General features: G+C 42.1%; 1 protein-coding gene across 1 annotated transcript; it reads right to left on the bottom strand.

Annotated features, from left to right (window-relative positions):
- Window positions 1-2386: 2386 nt before the first annotated feature.
- Window positions 2387-5288, bottom strand: tmem256 (transmembrane protein 256). The gene is made up of 4 exons (XM_056369317.1): window positions 5155-5288; window positions 4320-4357; window positions 3684-3764; window positions 2387-3060 (listed from the first exon to the last, which is right to left on the bottom strand). The coding sequence occupies exons 1-4, from the start codon at window positions 5234-5236 to the stop codon at window positions 2917-2919; spliced, it is 345 nt and encodes a 114-aa protein (XP_056225292.1). The 5' UTR covers window positions 5237-5288; the 3' UTR covers window positions 2387-2916.
- Between the last annotated feature and the right edge of the window lie 16185 nt (window positions 5289-21473).

Raw genomic sequence — 21473 nt, forward strand, 5'->3', positions numbered from 1 at the left:
TAATGTGTCAATTAATGAGCTTGGGATGAGCTGGTAAATGGATTTTGTTCTCATTGGACAGACACAGGCTAACCGTTTCCTCCTGTTCCCAGTCTTTATGCTAAGCTAAGCTAAGCTAACTGGCTGCTGGCTGTAGCCTAAAATGTAACAGATAGATATGTGAGTGTTATTTATCCTATTCTCCACCAGAGAGTAAGTAAACCAAAATATTAAAACTGTTCCTTAAAGAAATGGAAAGCATATGGCACAGCTGTGAATTTGCCTGTAGCAGGTCATCCTCAAACATTGAATAACTGTGCAAGAAGGAAACCAGTGAGGGAGGCCACCAAGAGACCTGTGACAACTCTGAGGGAGCTCCGAGCTTCAGAGACTGACAGCTTCACAAGTCAAGAAGCAAAGAGAAAGCCACTCTAAAAAACCCAAAAACAAGTCACATGACATATTTGCCATAAGGCATGTGGGAGACTCTGAAGTCAGCTGGAAGAATCTTCTGTGGCGTGATGAGACCAATCCCCAGTGTGAACTGTAGTATGCAGCAGGCCTTGGAAGGCTACTGAGCAAGGTTGGATTAACACTCGGGCAATGTGGGCAACTACTCCCTTTCTTTGAGGTTTTAACTTGTAGAGATGTCCTATATCAAAATGTAGTTTTAAGACTAACCATTCTAATCTGACTAAACTATCCCAGCTCAAGGTTCACTCACAAGTCTTTTTCCAGAGCTTTTCTTCATTAGTGGATGTCCTGTCATTTCCAGGGTCTGGTTAGTTGCCATGGAGATGGATCTGTTGAAATGAAGTCAGCAGTTTCTTTATTTATTTCATAACTCCTGTGATATGGTTAAGTAGCACAAGAAAAACCTAGTAAGTGTCCTTTGAGTTGGTATTGATTTGTCAAAATGTATTACTTCCACATTAAATTACTTTTACAATTGAGACTGTGCTTATATGGTGCATATTCCTGTGCTGTAGTTAGGGGATCAACAGCAAATCTTCACCAACCCTGCAATAGGTTAATCCACTTATACTTGCACAATGCACAAGTATCTGTTCAGTGTTCTGTTCACTTTGAAATTAATGGATCATTTCATATTCAGTATCAAAAAGCCACATTAAATCATCTTTAAAAGCATTAAACTGAGTGCTGTAGAAAAATTATGTAAAGAAAAGACAAACACTGGTCTCATTGTGAGAAGACTGATTAGCTTTGTCTGAATTACCTGCAAAGTTCTGGTAAGAAAGATTAGAGCCCAGACACAAGTGTCTCCCTTTATCTCACTTTCCATTTTTCCATCCCTCATGTGCTCACACATTAAATGTGGTCTGCCAGGGCAGAACAGTGAGATCCAGTTAATGGATTTCAACATGGAGGTGCTGTGCTGACAGCAGCAGCATCCACACATCTGAGCGTCACCTACTGAGAAGAGAAATAAATAGCCCTAAAATAACACTGTGGTGTGAAACCGGTCAAATATTTACAGCTCACATCTTGTCAGAGAATCACATGATTTTCCCCTCAAGTATTTAACACGCATTTGAAAATTTGATGATGGTGCTTCAAATATGCATTTGGCCGCGAGGAACATCCTGTAACTTTCAGTCAGGTGTCTCCCATAAACTTGAAAGTTTATGAGCAATGTGTGACTGGGTGTCGGAGCTTTCCGTGCTGTGTGATTGCTTAGTCCTGGAATAGCAGAACGCTTCCCAATAGCTACTTAATTCTAATGAGGGTTTTATGAGTCGTGATCAAGAGCTCACTGGCAACGTGTTCAGTCAATAGCGCCTTCTCTTCAGAGCACAGCCTCGGCTTATGTGCCGACCCCAGCAAATTGACCCGGAGATTTATACAGCTATTTTCTAAAGGTCCCCATTTGTGGGCCTACAGTCAGGAAGGCGAATTAGTGTTTCAATGGATTTCACTTTCAATTTGAATGCCGAGTGGTTGGGACATGGTCCCGGCTATGGGGAGGCCATGGGTAATGAACTCCTTTGTGTTCTGCCACTTAGTGGATCAAATGCTTTGAGGCTATGAAGACATTCAGAGCTGCAAGAAAGATGATTTCCTTCAGCTGCCATATGGGGTGAATCCTATGGGTTTATCCACCCTTCACTGAAAACCACACACTGAGGACCCCTTTTCAACTGGCAATGGCTTTATTCAAGTGTGATCGGTTTGTGATTTGGCATTAAAAGAGCTGTAAATCCACGCAGGATGGATTGATCTTACCAAATGCTCTGTTATTTGCCAAGACAGGTCAAGGGACATAATTCAAGTAAAGCTTCTTGTACCAGAGCGGTTGCTAATTAGTGGCTATCTGCCACCTGAGCTGATCACTTTGGAAGATGATAAAGAATTCATCCATGTGGAAGAATTAGGCAACACAACAGCATGTAAGAAAGAGTGTTTATTTCACCTTGAATCATTCATATTCTTTATTTTTACCACATACTCATACCTATGCAGTATAAATAGTATAAGTATAAAGCAATGCATAAACTGGATTTACTGTAGTAGTGAAATGAGTATAGTATTGGAAATGTATATAGCTCATTAGGGATTTATATACAAAATTGACATGCCATTGAAAATGTTCCATCAACAAATTGTTGAGGTGAAAAAATGCACTACACACTGTACATTTGCTTATCCAGTTTAACCCACACAAAACAATCAGAGGGCACCAGTCAGAAACAAACAGCAATGGTTAAAAAGTGATAATCCTGTTGTGACCTTATCACCAGCTGACACCCACAACCTGACGCAGGGAGCGGTTAGATGGGTGATTTTATTACTCAGCACTTCAGCAACAGCCTCCCAGCCAACTCTCACATGCTCTCCACTTCATCCGATCACTGTCTGACAGTTTAGTGTCGCACAGTGTGCCCCCGTGGAGTAGGAGGAGGTGTGAGCTGCTGCAGCTCAGAGAATCATGGCCAGCCAGCCAACGATCATAGCTACGCCCCCCATGGGAGCCACCTTGCGCATACCAGGGTCTCCCGTCACAGCCTGGTGGTACAGAGAGCCACAGAACATCCCCATGCCCGCTATCAGGAGGGTACCGGCCTGTATACATGTAGAGAGGGGAGGCACATGAGCATTCACATAAACATTTACTAAACTGTATTCTTAATCTGTTAAATTAACAATGTTATTTGCAGCTGTCAGTTTGTCAATATACTCCAAAATAAATAAAATCTGGCATGTTTGCAGACCAGCTGACAGAACTGCACTCTTTGCACCTTGAGGTATTTTTTTTAATGGCACCCACACTAGAAGAAGATGCTTTATAAGTCCTGGAGGTAGCAGATGCAATTTCCAATTTTCTCTAAAACATAGGTAAATATAGCTGTAATGAGGTAAACTGAGAATTTGCAGCTTGCAACCAGTCAGAGTGTTGTCAGAATAAGTGATTGAGGCTGTTCAAACAAAGTTTAGTTGACAAGTCTATAACCTGCACTGCCACTTGTTTGAGTTATGTAATAAAACCAACACACAAAAACGTTAAACAATTTCAGTGCTTGGTTGCTATACAAAACAGCATCCTCTGTACTTATGGCCTAAAGAATGTTGATTTTCTGAGTGGGACAGACAGGAAATGGCAGAATGACACTATCACACTAGCTCAATTTTAAAGGACATTCAAGTGCATCCAGCCCTGAGAGCTGGGGTTAGGCTTCCATACTCACCACAGCAGGTTTGCCAGAGTGGGCAGCACCCAGCAGGGCCAAGCTGTGGTAGAAATGGTACTTGTTGGCAGTTTCAAATAGCTGGAGAGGCAGACACACATAGAGAGAGGGATAGATGGAGCTTTAATCAGTCTTCATTTTACTGAATCAAAGACTTTATGGAAAAGTTTGATGAGGCTTGATGATAAATCATGAGTCGCTAGGGGGTAGGTTACTATCAGGTACCTATTACATCATTTTGTCAATTAGGCCAAGTTTTCTCATCAGACAAGGATAGTCTATCAAATCAGACAAGAAATGTCTATTCTTGAAGGAAAACTTTAACATGCCTGTCTTTTGACATTTTGCTTACTACATCTGTGAGTTGACAAAAATGCAAGTCAGTGTTTTGTCATATCTGACAAAACTCAAACTGGTCATTTTTAGCAGAGTGTGCAGTAAAAAAAAAAAAACTTGCTACAGTAATTGTCACTAAACTAACTCCAATCTCAAAACAGCATACATGTCATTTCAAATATATTTGCAATAAAATCTATTTAGTAAAGACTGTGCATTGAGACTGCTGCAAAGGCCAATTGTTGAGCAATGGTTTAAGGACAAATATACTTTAAATATCAGATTTTTTTATTTACATACCACTCTCTGGTAATCATCAGGGTCTTTGTTTTTGAAACCTAAAATGAGAGATATGCAACAAAAGATTTAAGTATGCAGCACACGATATAACATGTTATTCTTATGTTTTATAAGCTATCTACTTCTATTCTGAATATGGCATTATAATTACAGTGGCAATAAACAGTGGCAATAAACAGATACACTATATGGTCCTGGTCCAGATCCTCTATTTTAATGATCATTTCTTTTTGGACTATGAATCACCTGACGCCTCATGAAGCTTTGTGTTGGTTTAGACTTAAATCAGTGCGTGTGAATCCTGGTACAGTGGTGACATGATCAAAATAGTTTTTTGTGCATCCTTTTATGTTGTCAACCATATTTCAGTGTAATATCTCAAGATAGCCGGGTCAGTGGGGCCCTAACATAACCCAGCCTACTGTCATATAAGCATTTCAAAAGTTACCTTAAGAAAAAACAGCTAACACCAACTTGGACATTTGACTGCCATTGACCCACTACTTAAATAAGCCTTCTTCCACCATGACACTGCGGAGGCGGGTCACCTTGATTACGAAATTGATGCCTTACTAAAATAACGTACAGCGTGCTGGGTGTTTTGAATGCCGAATTTAGCATTAGCATATTAAACATTGTCAGCAGACATTTGTTTTTGTTTTGAAGTAATACAAATATGTGGATAAGGCAGCAAACCTTAAATTAGCGTCTTCTGGGACGGACGCTGGACTAGTAAACGTTAACATGACAGGTCTTTCCTGGCTCTGTTTACTATCCAGCCGAATGAAAAGACTCGTGCATGAGTACCGAGTGTAAGCTAATGTTGAGTCCCTACCGTGAGCTCCATATGCCCCGGCTGCCACCGCAGAAGCCCCTGACAGAGCTGCTAACCTCCGGACGATAACAGAAGCGGTCATGTTTTGTAGCTACGTGTGTATGTGTATCCACAGGCGGAAGACTGACTGTTATGCTGCCTTCACTGTCATTCTCCAAGCTCCTACTTCTGAACTACGGCCCTATGGGTTATGCCTTTCCTGCGCACGAGGCTAAACAAAAATAATTAAAAAGTGAAATAAGTGTGATATAATCTAACCTGACGCAGCAGGGTTGAGAACAGAAACCACACCGGCTTTTAAAAAATGTATTATTTATCTCATCAATATTTGCATAGATTAGATGTTTATGTAATTCCGAAATTCATTTTAAATTAGGCTAAAACAACAAAGAAAGCTTATAAAGATAGTAAATAATTACTTAATAAAATAACACGACGCATTCTCATTTCACCTTTTGAGCATTACGCCACTTTTCTGAGTCGTCCATTCGCTGTCCTCCTAATTACGACATTCCTGTAAGTGCTTGAAAGCAGCAGCACTGGGACATGAAACTGTGCCCCGTACCAGGGCTCCGGGCTACTACTCACATCCGTTATCCAATCAGAGGCTCGAACCAAAATGGCGACTGCTGTGCTACAGTTTCAGCCCACGGGGCAAATTTCATAGTTCTACCAAATAGATGTGACACTGACACAACACTTCAGTGGTCACTGTATTGCTGTTGGGCTACTTATTCAGCGTATGTATATGTGAGTGTAAGCATTTTACACTGTGTGCATGTTCGTGACTTCCAGTGCTCATGAGGTAAGCTATTGTAGAAGGCACCGTGCACCCCAAAAAAGGATGTACAGTTTTTTATAGTTATTTATAGTCTGTTTGTGTTAAATCTGGTGAAATCACAGATAAGCTTGCAGAACAGATAAGGCTCAAACTGACTATAATTCACTGACCTCCTATTTGCAAATGGAAAAAAGACAATCAAACACATTGTTAATGTTTTACCTCTGCTTTGTTCACATTTGAAATGCATTATTCATGGCAGAGCTGAATTATACTATTGTGCTGCTTTTGTATGAATAATTAAGTTTCTCCACAGAGGGGGTTATTTAACTGTAGAAAGCTGCCGTTTTCAGCATCACCATATGCACCAAATTGCCACGTAACGCTGATTGATAGGCTCAGCGGTGCAGAGGGTGCATTTGTGTGCAGCACTTTGCAATTTGTCCATCACTGCAGTTTGGGAAACACTGGTGGATTTCTCTACTTTAGTGAATTACTCCTAATGTTTGATGCGTTTTCCCTCCAGCAGATGTGCAGGGGACTATGTTGATATTACCCTTTAATGAAAATACACTAATCCCTGCAGAGAGCCCACCAAAAGGGGGTGCTGTATTGCTTTCTCATCTGCTAAAGTTTGTCCAGAGACAGTGTGTGTATGTGTTTGTGTGTGCGCGTGTGTAGGTGTGTGTGTGTGTGTGTGTGTGTGTGTGTGTGTGTGTGTGTGCATGGAGGGGGCAGAGGGACTTCTTCCAATTATCATATTGAAATTACACAGGGTCACACTGCATTACTGGAGATTTGCTAAACCACAGTTTCCGCCGAGCCTCGTCCTTAGCTGACTTTGACACTGCATTAACACAATGCATACAATTAACACATTTTAATGACCATGTAGCTAATTAAAAATAAGCCTTATGAGTCGAGCCTTCATCATCAACTGTGAACTGAACCTGTAGTCAGTGTGGGTGTGTTTGTGTGCAGGCCTGTGTGTGTTGTGATCCAAGTCTCTCTCCATCATATGCAATCATGCACGTGTGGACTGCATGTCAGGCTGTATGCAGAAGGATGATTGCTTAGTCTGCACAGAATTCACAACACATTTACTCACAGGTCATTTTCATTCTGGCCCATGGCAGATGGGGTAGATGGGACAGCAAGGACAACAATAAAGTATGGCTTTACATCTTGTTTTCACAGACAAGCAGCAAATTATCTCTAAGTCCCAGCAGCCGTGCACTGTGAGGTTCCTCCAAGAGCCAACATCCATCTCACTTCAGCCAGCCCGCCTGCCTGTCCTCTCCTCTCTAGTGACTGCTTTGCTCTCCGCCAAGCTCTCGGTGTGTTTGACTAGATGCGTGCGCATGTATGTGTCTGATCTCCTAAGATTGTTTGCCCCCGGTCTCTCTTGTCGTGATCGAGCCGCCATCCGACGAGGAAACATGCGGCTCTTGCGAAAACACAGTCAGGCACAGGGCGAAGGAGAACCCTGCTCGCATTAAACAAGAGAATGGAGTGAGCACTTCTTGCAAATGGGAACTGGTAGCTTGTCTTGCAAGCTACACGTTTACATGACAGTTGGAGGCCTGGCGCATCCTTTTTTTGCAGGTGTGTGATGGCGGCGATGAGTGGCAATGACAATGAAAGATGCTTTCATCCAGAAGAAAACAAGGAAAGTTGCTTCCTTGTCATCCATTTCAAAACAAATGCATGCTCACCTGGAATCTCACTTTTCTTTCAACTTAATGTACCGCCGTGGGTTGTTTTGAAAATCCAATTTCCTATTCTTGTTAGATATATTGTTAGGTATATCTGGTGGCGATGCCTCTTTGTTCTGCGAGGAAAATTTAATGCAAGGCAAATAAAGTGGAAACAGCCTGTCTCGTCAAAATAAAAATAAAGATTCCGCTTTGCTCTTCAGCAGGTAACAAGACAGGTAGAAACACCACAGCAACACCACAGCAAGACCTCCAAAGTTGTCATTATTTTAAGAAATGAATGATGCTGTCTAAAATGGGAGACTTGCATTGGTAATACTGTTGGAAATGTCACATGTGCCATCCATCTCCGCTGCTGTCACACTCTTAGTTTCTTGTGAAAATACAGCAGGGAAACGGCAGAAAATCGAAAACAGGGAGGCAAATTCCTTCAAGTGGTGAAATATCTTTTGTGTGCTGCAGGCTTCGCCTGCTGGGTGGCGTGATCCAAACCCCCCACCCCCACCTCCCCGCCCCGATACTGAGATTTTAAAAGAAGCCAACATTTCTGAAACTCTCCATTAACCTTGATGTGTTTTGACGGTTGCAGCCCTTCACTGTCTCCGCCTCGCTTGGAGAAGCCTCAGCCACAGCCAATTATCTATCTGTTAGGGCGCTTTCATGTCTCCAAGATGTTTAGTCATAAATGTACGTATTGTGCCCCGGTGTCACAGCTTTTCATGCTCTGGCTCTGTCACTCGTCCATGTCATCACATCCCTTTCAGCAAAAGAGGAAAGAATGAAGGGGAGAGAGAGATAGTGAGAGAGAGAGTGAGAGAAAGAGAGAGAGGGAGGGAGGGAGGGAGGCAGAGAGAGATAGAAGAGACAGGCCTGTCGAGTGACATTTTGTCTGTGCGTCCAGGCTATTGTGTGCTAGGGGAGACAACACCAGTCATTGCCATTACACTGGCTGGCACACATACACTGGACCAAAACAGCCTCAGGAACACACACACACACACACACACACACACACACACACACACAAACACACACACACACACACACACACAGACAGACACACACAATAGTATTTTTCTCCATTCTCATCTCAGCACTGAAAAATGTTGGTCCGTGGATGTCTTCACTGAAATAGTTCCATTCTATTCCCTTTGTTGATAGCGTGGCAGGTTGGTGCTGATACTGACTATATGTGCAGCTCTGAACAATACAATCAAAGCACATTCAGGCTTATTATTAATCCACTAAATGATATTCAAAACGAAGTCACTCTCCTTTTAATGTCAGGCTGTTTGTCCCAAGCTCATACGAAAACAAACACTCAGGCATGCACAAGCATAAAATTTCAAATATGCATACACACACTCGCACACACACAAAGTTGCGGTAACAGCAGGCTCCCCACGCCGAGCGAGCATAATTAGCACACTCGTTAAGCTCATCTGCATCTCTCTTCAAAGGAGATCGATGCAAATGGATGGGATTTAGCCACTGGCAGCAATTAGGCCAAAAAAATATCCTATCTGGAGAAACTTGGTTACGGTGAAGCAAAGTCGGTCTCATCGAGGGGAATAAATGTGTTTTCTGCCGCTGCACTGAGTATATAATAAAATCCAAAACGAATGCTTTCATTTACTCTCATGCCAAATCCAGTTCTGTTCAATCACCATCGGTACCAGCCCTCCTGGTCGACACATAATCCAGGGCTTTAAGGGAGAATGAAGTTTCATTAGCAAGATGTGGCACCATAACCAGTTTACTCTGCTAACAAGTATCGCATGTGTGGCCGTATCCTCATATATCTCACTCCTCTGTGCTGCATTGTACAATGAGCCGCACCGTTACACAGGGTCACATCCTCCTTCATTACCATGAACATCCCACGTACAGTGTCCCGCTGCTGTAGCTACTAACTAGCAAACAAAACATGTATTTAACCAGAGATGGAAAATAATACCCAACAAATACAATATATAACTGCTGTTAGAGTAATAACTGTTAGAGTAATACAGTGCCCTGCTGTTTTAAGAAATGACTTTAGCTGTGTTTACAAATTAAACTACATTTGAGACCGTCATTTAAAGATTTACATCTCCCTCACACAGAAACAGGCTTGTTCCTGACAGCCACAGACACGGAGTTAAAGTATTGGAGTGGTGAGTCTTTCTTTTGCAACAAAGTGGGCTTTGATGAAGATGACAAAATATGAAAATGATCTCAAAATACTGTAATTACACCATGTAAGGACAGATTTCATGTTCTCCATAAAGCTTGTATGCATTCCTTTTGTTTGCCAAAGAGTAACTGGTGTGTAAAGTAATGTGTGGTGTGTTACTCTGCATGGTGACATTACTTATCTTTGATGTCAGTTAGACCCAATCAGGTTGAACTCCCTGATAAACCTCTAACTTGCCATTAAACTCCAATAACAGGAATCCTAACAGACTTATTTGGGATATGAATGAGGTCGACGCCAGTTACAAGTAGAAGAGAATCAAATCTGTTGCATTTGATCAGGTTTTTTCTCTTGGTGAGTAAAGAATCAAGTTTGATGCTGAGCTTGCAACATTTCTTCTACACTAGTAAGTAAACAGCTGTTGCTATGCTAACAACGTGCCGTATGTAGCGATAGCAAAAATTACAAAAAGCTCCTTTAAAGATTTATATCTGCAGTAGGGACAAAGGGGTTTGGGTTTGCGTGTCACCAACAGGATGGGGAAGTCATATTATGATGTATTATTTTAACACCCTCTGGAAATGAATGGAAACCAATGGCTGTCTGCAAGGGTAAGACAAATACATTGAACAACAGCACACTGTAAACTTAAGTTCGGCTCTGAAAGCTCAACGCACTGCAACTTCAGAAAACATGCAAATACACAACGAATGAATTACCGCGAAGGTGTAACCCTAAACACAGCGCCCGGGTTCCAGTCCAACCCCCATGGCCCTTTGCACCATGTCATTGTTCCTCTCTCCCTGACTCCTGTCTCTATATTAAGGCAAAAAAACAAAAACTTAAAAAGAAAAAAGTGATGAACCCAGCTGGGACGCACTTGTTATTCAATGCTTTCAACTTCAAAAGTCACAATTGGGCATTGAACCACAAGCCCCAGGCAACTTCATCACTTTTTGGTGTCCCCTGGAAACACTTCTCTTGTGTTGTGAATTTTTCTGGTGTTGTCAAATTGATAAAGATGTCTTCTGAATTTGCAGCGCGTTTGCGTCGAGCTCTCAGGGCCACCGTATAAACTACTGTATTTATTTTCAGTAAAACAACAACAGCTGTTCAAGCCATGAACTTTAGGTAATGATTTATGAGCAGTGCTACCAGGTTTAGGTAATGTCAGTACATCACTTTGATCCATTATCTCAAGTATCTCAACGGCTTTTGGATGAAACTTGGTAAACACATTCACTTTGCCCTCAAGAGGGATTGTAATAAGTTTTGATAACCCCTTGAGTTTTCATTTGGCAGGTCAAAAATTCAATTTGTTTACTTAGTCTGTGACCAAAAGTAATGGTTCCGGGCTTACCATTTTTGTTAACGTGATTGTGTTGATGTTATTGTGCTGACATTGCCACACAGAGCTTCTGGTGCACTCTGTGGATTCTTGTTCTTTTGTTTTTCATGCCTCCACGCCGGCGACAACCAGAGCTGGAGTCATATTGTATTCGCGTTGTCAGTCAGTCTGTCCGTCCCATTCTCGTGGACACCATATCTTAGTAGCGCCTCAACGGAACATCTTCAAATTTGGCACAAACATTAACTATGACTCAAGGGGGGACTTGATTAGATTTTGGTGTTGAAAAGTCAAAGGTCAAGGTTTCAGTGACCTCACAAAATGCCATCTTGGCCTTGTGGACGCGATATCTCTGTAATGCCTTGAGGGAATTTCTTCAAATGTGGCACAAACATTCACTTGGACCCAAGGACGAGCTGATTACATTTTGGTGGTCAAAGGTTAAAAGTCAAGGTCAGTGTGACCGCACAAAACACTTTATAGCCATAGCTCAAGACTTCACACAGCAATTATGACAAAATTTCACACAAAGGTTAATATTTTGTATGAATCTGGATAAACAAGGATGTCACCTGAAAAAAGTGTGAGTGGAGGAGGCGGACAACTACAAGGCGGTAATTCTAGTTTTTTTTTTAATTTAATATTTTTGTATTGTAGAATACAAATGGGAAAACAAGTACTGCACGTGAACTGTGGAGCTGCTGCGACCGTGTGGATTTTGATTGGTGGCTGAAACATCGCATCCTGGTGTTGAATGCTTCCTCTTCCATTAGTCCTCAGCATCCCCACCTTCGCTCAGGTTATATTGGTGCGCACGAGTCAGACAGTGAGACACACACAGACGGACAGGGAGGGAGCAGAGGAGCCGGCGAGCATCTTAATCAAAGCTGTCACACAACATACACCAGTCACATCATGGCGTCGTCCTAGGGGCTGCTGAGGCACAGGTCATCCATCTCATTCACTTTACCTTGAGTATTCCTCACGTCCTCTGGCTTCAATCAGTCTGTTTTCACACCTTTAATGAGTCCCCCTCTGAATGCTTTTTTTTTTTTTTCCTACCGCAACACCATTTTCCATAGCGCTGCACTGATGGGCGTGCAGACACTCAAGGCAGAACGGAGGAGGGGAGGCTGAGGATATTTCTGTCCATAAGTTCAACATTATGAGGCTTTTAATATTCCAACAAGGCAAATGTTGGCTAAAAACGTGATCAGCATCCCTCCCAGCCTGAATCCCATCAGCGGAGTTAATTAGCAGAGGAGTGTGGCTTTGCTTTTCTGAGGGTGTTTGGAGATACCTGATATGGAAGGACAAGTGCGGGCTTGAGGAGGTTAAAGTGATCATTTGGGTTATTTGAGGTAGTTATACATAGTCAGTGTATTACCTGCAGTAGATTGGAATCAGCGTCCTCTCAGTTTAGAGAAGCAGCTGGGAGCCCCGGCACAGAGGCTGAGTGATGTGCTGCTGTGGACGGGGGCCAGCGGCAAAAGTGCGTTTTTGCCGGTTTAAAAAAAAAAAAAGAAGCCCACTGGAAAAAGCCAATAGCAATTGAAGTGTAGGCTTTAATTTGAATATTTTAACCGTTTTATCTTGCCCTCAATCAGCCCTTTAGAACTACATTTTCTCAACTGCTGAACTACCGTATTCCTACGCAGAAGGGCACCTATGCTAAGCTCTTTCTGACTTCCAGTTGATAAAATGTAGTTCCAAAGGAAACCCCCCCCCCCGTCAAATAACCCCAAAACCTCATTGTCCAGCACCTCTGTGGACAACCAGAATGAACGGTGAAAAATGTAAAGATGGCCATGTCAGGGCTTCTACAGCCAACTTCCCTTTGTGTTGGAGGCAGGAGCGCAAAGAGGAATCAAGACGAGACCCTTTGCAGCAGCTTCACAGCCAGGCTTTATATAAATCTGGGCTCATTAGTCATGTTCCTGGAGAGAAGTTGGAGATGGGAAGCAGAAAGTTGAACCAAAGAGGAGACGCATTTTATTTGTACTATCTCAAAAAAAAAAAAAAAAAAAGCATCCAGGCAACACCCACAATGGAATGTCTTCATACACGATTGAATCAGCTCCATAGGCGACTGGCATGTCCCTCATTTAATGCTGCTCTGCTTGACCAACATAACGGAGAGTGGCCATTTTTTTGTGTGAGAAACATACATCCACCATGGGCTTTCTTTTAATGACCATATGCTCATGCTTCACTCTGGAGGAATGTTATCTGTTTGGTTTTTCTTTTCATTCGTTTTCATTTTTAAAGCATTCACCTTAAAATGAATGCTACCACAGTCTTAACTATAAAGTTAATCTGTATGCAGCTTTCACAGTAAGGTTTTTTTTTTTTTTTTACTGCTGCTATCTATAATTGCAAAAAAAAAAAAAAAAAAGAAGATATAATTACTTGTGCGAAGTTCGGAACGGAAGACAGACAAATATTTTGAAAGTAACATTGCACTTATTTTTGAGGACACAAAAGCGTCAGTTTGTTTGTTTTATTAAAGGAGAAGAAAATATGTTCTATTCCATTAAAAGTGTTAAGCTCCCAATCAGATTTTTACCTACTTTGACTTTTAAGCACTGTTGACTTGTGTTTGAACTGTACTGTAACATCTATTTCAGGCCTGTTATGAGTATGCCTGGACATTGAATCACTGTTGCTTGTTAAAATAAATGAAGACGGACAAACGTTTTTGTCGTACCTGTCTCCTTTGAAAGAACATTTAATGGCTCCCCTCCCCATTGACATCATTTTATACTTTGCCCAGTGGATATATTGCCATGCTAAGCATTTTTGGTTTAATTTGCTCAAGTTTTGAGGTATTTATCTCTGAGGTTTCTGCCCCCTTCCCAGTATAATGGAGGGGAAAGGGAGTCTGCGGTGCTCCGAGCATCAGAAATTGTCATTAGAGAAACTTAACAGCAAACTCTTTCTTCGGTTAGAGAGAGGGTTACTTTGGATAAAATGCAATTCCAGCTTAAAGTAAACTGGTTTCCACTCAGAGTAAAAAAATAGTCTTTTGAAGTTTACGCCGAGGAAGGTATCAGCCGAAACATTTGTGCTTGTTACTGTTCCGCATTACAAAAGATTAAAGAAGAAAAAAGCCCTGGGGAGGTTTGTCAATTGAGAAACCACCATTCTAAACACAGCTCTGTACATATTTCCTTACATCAACACCCTTTTTAATGAACGAACTCCTGCTCCATCCCTCTATGTCCACTGCAGATCCACTTAGTCATCTGTCAGCCATTGTGCTCTCTTGTACAAATTGCATGTCGTTTTATCTTCAGCACCTTCTATTTGTTTAATTCTTATCTAGATCATCCTCTCTGCTGCTGCAACAAGCCCGGCTTCCCCATGGGGACCATTAAGGTTTCATCTAATCGCCTAATCTAATAATGCTGAAATGTTGAAGTGTTCTACACATTGCAAGCTAAACTGTTGCTTTAAGCTGAACGCCATCCATCTGGAACAATGATGTTCGTGATAGAGTCATTCAGATGTCTGTCATTTGGATATTCTTCCCAGAGGAGCCACTTTCTGTGTTCATTAGGTTGATTTAGCTCCACTCCTTATGCTCCCTCTCCACTTTGGACGGCTTTGCTCACAAGGCGGCAAGCTGCAACAAAAACAAAAGTAATGTGAACAGTGGATGAATTAAATATATATTAAAAAAAACCAAAACAATTACAGTCAGCAAAATATCAGGCCAGGATAAGTCTGCTTAATAACCTGTAAAATTATGTCTCCTGCTTATTATTCATAATGGAGCCGGAAACATAGACTTTCATGCACACTCTTTGTTTGTAGGTGTTAGATAATGATGAAGTAATGCAATGTGCTGAGTTTACATATAAATCTGCCTTATTACAACTTTATTTTTGTAGTTTTGGTTATCATTTCTATTAGCAATGTAATCAATGACTCTTTTATTATTACATATCACCCATTAAAAAACGTAACCACATTACTAATTATTCAACAACAAAACTAATTTGCTACATTTCTAGCAAATGACAATGGAATCAAGTCGAGGCTTTGAGTGTGAAAGATCAACAATATCTACCCACAAGACAGGATGTATGTGTGTGTTTGTCTGATAACATTTGTCATCGTCGTTCACCTTTACGTACACACACACATACACACACACACACACACACACACACACACACGTGATGTCATAGATCACTTATGGGGACATTTCATACACTTACATTCTTTAAATACAACTCTGAGTCCCGCCGCACTCTTGGTAAACACTCGGATGATACAGCTGTTGTGGCGCGTATCAGGAACGGGCAGAAAGAGGAGTACAGGGATCTGATGATGGCCTTCAGTGAATGGAGCGATAAGAACTGCCTCCTTCTGAACACCTCCAACACCAAGGAGATGGTTGTGGACTTTCGGAGGTGTAGGCCCACCCTTCAGCCAGTCAACATTTGAGAGCAAGACATCGATGTGATGCACACTTATAAATACCTAGGTGTGCTCCTGGACAGTAAACTGGACTGGTCCCTGAACACGGAGGCCATCTACCTGAAGGGGCAGAGCCGGCTCTTTTTCCTCAGGAGGCTCAGGTCCTTTGACGTCTGCAGTGAAATGCTGCACATGTTTTATCAGTCAGTGGTGGCCAGTGTATTCTTTTATGCTGCAGTCTGCTGGGGCGGCAGCATGTCCGACATGAACACAAGGAGACTGGACAAGCTGGTCAAAGAGGCTGGGTCTGTGCTGGGCAGGAGTCTGGACTCACTCAGGACTGTTGTGGAGAGATGCATGCAATGTAAGATGGAGGCCATCTTGGACAATACCAAACGTCCTCTCTACAACATTCTGGCAGCACAGAGAAGCAGCTACAGGTGCAGCAAACGTCTCATCTCACTGCGCTGCAGAACAGAGAGGTTCAGGAGATCCTTTTTTTACAATTATTACCTATTACCTATTATTATTACTATAATGAGCTGCTATCTATCTATCTATCTATCTATCTATCTATCTATCTATCTATCTATCTATCTATCTATCTATCTATTTATCTATCTATCTATCTATCTATTTATTTATCTGGTCCTTAGTGTGGAATTGTCCTCAAAAGTAGCCTATGACAGAAACAAACACACACACACACACACACACACACACACAGCACAAGCACGAGTACAGACACAGCATATGAAGCTATTAATGTTAATAATGACTACATGTGCATATATGATCACAAGGCCATGAAGCCAAAGTTTCCGGGGCTGAGGAAGTAATAAAAAATGCAAAGTCACACAGTGCAGGTCTCTCTCTCTCTCTCTCTCTCTTTCTTTATACCTCAATGTGGCAGCTTGCATCGAAGGGACGCGTGGCGCTGCAATTAGCACTGGCTGATTCATGGATGTGGAGGCTACGGCAGTGCTCAGATGGGTACACTTAAAAGCAGATGCCACTCCAGCTAATGGGGTGTGTGTATGTGTGTGTGTATGTGTGTGTGTGTGTGTGTGTGTGTGTGTGTGTGTGTGTGTGTGTGCGCGTGTGCGTGTGTGTGTGCGCGTGCGTGCGTGTGTGTGTGGTGGGGAGATGCTGAGTTATATAGACAGTTAGAGAGGAGGTGGCATACCTTGGGAACCAATGCCAGTGGAGCTACTTTAGCACTAATCTGGCAGGCTCCCTGCTGCTACAGATCAGAGAAGAGGGATACGATCCCCGACCCCAAGGGGCTGGAGGCTTGCTGAGGAACAGAGATATAGGAAAACAGGATGGGAGGGAGGGATGGAGGAGAGCAGACTTAACAGTGGCAACTGTGTGAGGTAGAGTAGTGCTGAGCGAGCCTGGGAAATGGAGCGCAGGTGGGGAGCAGGGAAAGAAATCACTACAACCCCTCACCAGGTTGCATACTGGCTGAGGTGAAAGTGAAGAGGGTGGAGGTGAAAGAACAGATTTACTGCAACAAGGGAGTGGAGGTAAAATAAATTTAGAAGGTGGGAAAGAGTCCACTGGGAGAGATTTGCTGAGAGATAAGCAGATGGAGGAGGCGTGTTGTGGTTGTAGAAGTATTGGTTCCTCTGAGGAGATGTTGATCACCTTGACAATTATTACTTCTTTTTTTTTATTTTTAGATTAACTCTGTACATAAGTTTGTGTTTAGGATTTATTAGTGATTAAATTTACCTTTACATCTAACTTTATTAATATTTGAGCAACTAAGAAAATACAGCCGCCCTCCTGGCCTTGGGCACGTGCTTCATACATGCACGCAACACAAGCAACACAGCCGCAGACGTGAGGCTTTGACTACGGTTAGCGGAAGGCTAAACTATAAGCAACATTCAACACAGCCACTCTACACAACTTACCACTACAACACATTTAGATAAGACAAGTTTTTTTCCATCTTTGAAACATACATCATGTGCACATTCACCTGCATTAGTAGAACAACCAAAAGAAATGTGTGCTCTCTCTCTCTCTCTCTCGCTCTGTAAAGACCTTTGATGGACCAAAGTCTCCATGAGTTACATTTTCTAAAGTCTGAAAACAGAGCCAAGAGGAGGTGCAAACATCTAGTTTGCTCTCAAGCACATAAATTACAATATGCTGAAAGGTGATTTTGCAAATTTTGCCCATTGACGCCAAAACTTTACTTCCTACCCCAGCTTTAAAGTGACAATAATTCATATTTCTATAATAATAATGTATCAAATGGGTAAACAATGCGGCATTGTGAAAGGGATAACATGCTATATCAAGTTACAAAGTGATGATATGTCAGTGTTGGCTAAAAAACATCTGTTACTGCAGGTTTAATTATCTCTGGATAAGTTTGAAAAAGCTTATCTTGCCTTGTAAAGATGAAAGATGCTCTTTCAGAAAAAAAAAGAATTGTTAATTAAATTTTTTTAATCAGCAGGGATTGGTTATTTGGCCACTTGTGGGCAGTGGAACAAGCTGAAAACACAACACTGATATATGGTTGAGATGCCAAATGTGTTGACAATCAGTTTCCAATGTACACATCCAGCAGACATGAAGCTACATTATCGTTTATTTGGAGTTGTGTTTCTGGCCAGCTGATCAATGCAAGTCCAATATTCACTCTCCCTTTAGCTCTGTTTTTCTCTCCAGCAACTCCTGAGTGAAATATCTGGCTCTTCAGCTGCCAAATGCCTCACTGTGGTCACGAGCTGGCTGCTAACGTTGTCTGTCTGCTGTGTGGTGCTGGGCAAGCAGCATAACTGAAAACAGCTGACTGCTGCAGAAAACGGGATTGATTAGAGTAGTGAAACTGAACCAAAAGAGTAAAGTTTCATTTGGAAAATAATCAACAATGAGCTAAAAGATGCTAAAAATTCTTGGTAGAACATAGAAGGTAGAAGTACAGCCTGTAGAGTTAGGTGAAAAGTCTTTGCGCGTGCATCACTACACATGACACCTTTCATAGTAGAGTTATTCCCCTGTGTCTGTTTAATTTGTCAGCAGGATTACGCAAAAAGTACTGAACCGATTGACACTGCACTTGGTGGAGGGAGGGGTCATGGGCCAGGGAAGAACCCATTAAATTTTGGGGCAGATCTGGATCAATTACCATGAATTACCGCTCTCCGAGTGCTCTTCTAGTTTGACTTATTTTTATTGTAAGAATAATTACATATACAGCTTAACAGTGGACGCATTTGAAAATACTGCTCCTGCTGCGTAAAGTGGAACCATTCAAAAAAAAAAAAAAAAAAAGATAAAATCAATGTAGTGGAGCGCTTACCATTTCGGCTTAGTCCTTACAGCAGGAGCTGGGGTTTGAGTCCCAAACTTTCCTGTCACTCTCTCTCTCTCTCTCTCTCTCTCTCTCTCTCTCTCTCTCGCTGTGACTATAAAGGCATAATGCCCAAAAAATAGCTTAAAACAAATGGATCAATTTTCATCTCACAGAACTTGACTTGACGAGAACATGACCAGTGTATGTCTGCTCATCAGCAGTGTTCAAACTGACTTTCTATCACAGCTAACTTCCTCTCTTGATGCTTATAGTGGGGGATAATGCCAGCCTTGGTTAGCATTATTAAGTGGAATTAGTCTCATTTATTTATGTTTTTTCCACATGTATTTATTCAAGCCTGGAAGATCATTGACGTTTTCCCTCATTTGCAATTATGTCAAGATACATAGAAATACACAGAGTTAAAATTCAAGAGGACAATCTTCAGGGGAAAGTATTTCCACACTGAGTTGAGGTTTGAGATCATCGTCTTGAATTATCCAGGGATGATGAGCACGTCGATGTTGAGAGTGTGCTTTGATAATTCCACGTCTTCGATTAGTAGAGCGAGTTTGGTAGGTTCCTGTGGTCCAGTCCAGCACAGATGTAATATAGGGTGGCGAATGTCCAATAAGGGCTTCATGGATGAAACGGCACAAGTGTATCATGCTTCTGCGCCAGAGAGGACCAACCCACTTTGTGTGGAAGCTGCAGCTTGTCTCTAGATAATATCATCATCTAAATCTAATCTCCAACTCAACTATACTTTTCTTACAATACAAGGGGAAGCAAGATCTGTTTCTGTATAGAAATCCCAAAACATTTTTTTGCTGCAGCTTGGTGGTGAGATTTTTACTGTGATGTTTAAATATAAATGATTCATCAGGCCGAATAGCTATACACTATGACTCTTTCAATATTGTTACCATTTAGTGTGGATAAGTGTAGTCTGGTAAAATCAGTATCTTTAGAAAAAAGCACGAACTTGGTCTTGCTTGCGTGAATGAACCCTTGATGGGTAATCATGCGGTGTCCAACTGTGGCAAAGATATGAACGAGGATACCGCCGAGGAATGACAATTGTTACATCTTTTCTCTCAAAATCATAAAAACGAAAAAGGTCAGAGTACGACAAGGTTCACACATGCTTACTGCTACATGCCATTAGCTTCCTACTGAACTGCCTAATGCTTCAGCTATCATTCATGGCTGACTCACACAGCACACTCTCTGCAGTCTCTGTGAAATCACCCAAAAAAAAAAACAAACAAGACAATGCTACGATAAATTGCGCTGTCCCCGAACATGAATCCATAAATGTGAGAAATGGAACACGACGCCAGGAGGTAAAGAGCGGGACAGGAGGAGGGAGTAAGGTTGGGAGAGCACCAGTTACTCACCCAGAGGGCAGATGCCTCGTGGTGGGGCACAGAGGTAGAAAGAGAGATGGGGGGAAAAAGGAAGGGAGAATAAATGTGAAGCTACAAGGAAGTCAGGGAAGATTACCAATGAAGAAGTTGCAAGTGAAGGGGGGTGGGGGGGGGGGGTGGGATCAGTGCGAGGAATTCAGACAGGGAGCGATGGGTAAGAGGTTTAAAGGTGTAAGGGCGAGAACACGGAGGACAAGAGAAGGGAATGGAGAGATTTTTGAACTTCCAGTGTCGCGCTGAATGAGTGTGAAGCGGTTAAAGGATAATCACCGCTGCAGGAACAGTAGGTGAGTGAGCACATTTCATTTAACATCTATTTGTGCCACGCAGTTCCTCTTCCTCTCCTGGCATGCTACCGCCCGACTGTGCTAAAGCCCAGACTCTTTTCCCCAAAACAGCTTTGTGAATTAAAAGCTCCTGGCATCCGCTGGCTGGAGTTTGTCCTCGGCCATTTGGAATGACATCTTTGCAGGCCCCCTCTTCTCTCACCGAGGAATAATAGTCTGTAATTACGCGTATAATGAGTATACGTGTGCACAGGTGAGTGTATATGCATTACCACCGTCCTTAGAATTAGTCATAAACCAACAAATAATTGTTTCTCTTTGATATTCTGCTTTAATCTCTGTAACAGTGCTGGCTCTCACAGTCTGCAAACACAGAAGGGATTTGTGGGCATGCTCAATGGGTCAGCTTGCAGGAAAGTAAATTAGGTGGAGAGAAAATGGGCTTTCTGCATACTGTGGGTGCCTCAGACAGAAAGGTTAATGGCTTCATGAGATTGCAATGACATATTATTGCAAACACCTCCAAGCAAACAAATTATTTGATTGTAATATCGCAGAATGTAACAGTTGTTGCAGCCTGTTGTTAATGGAATATTAAATCCACAGGCCTGTGTATACGCGTGATAGTAGCTTACAACAGCATGTACACGTGCATGCTTGTGTTTGCATTTACATATGTCGTATTATACTCATTCATGTGCATATGTGCGTGAACATATGTAGGTCTTAACACATTGCAATCCCTTGTGGCTACTCTGTTCCAGCTCTATCATTTCATAGATGTTCTCCTTTAAAAGCAGAGAGCTGGAAGAAGAGAGCCTGAGGCGGGTGTCTGTAG

The sequence above is a fragment of the Seriola aureovittata genome, chromosome 23 (assembly GCF_021018895.1).
Source record: "Seriola aureovittata isolate HTS-2021-v1 ecotype China chromosome 23, ASM2101889v1, whole genome shotgun sequence".
NCBI lineage: Eukaryota > Metazoa > Chordata > Actinopteri > Carangiformes > Carangidae > Seriola > Seriola aureovittata.

Bases quoted from the DNA above. Each gene is read 5' to 3' on its own strand.
- tmem256 (XM_056369317.1), bottom strand. From the start codon at position 5,236: ATGACCGCTTCTGTTATCGTCCGGAGGTTAGCAGCTCTGTCAGGGGCT. The intron at 3,765-4,319 runs GTATGTAAATAA...CTGCCTCTCCAG, and splicing joins CTGATGATTACCAGAGAGTG to CTATTTGAAACTGCCAACAA. The intron at 3,061-3,683 runs GTGAGTATGGAA...ACATGTATACAG, and splicing joins ACTCTGGCAAACCTGCTGTG to GCCGGTACCCTCCTGATAGC.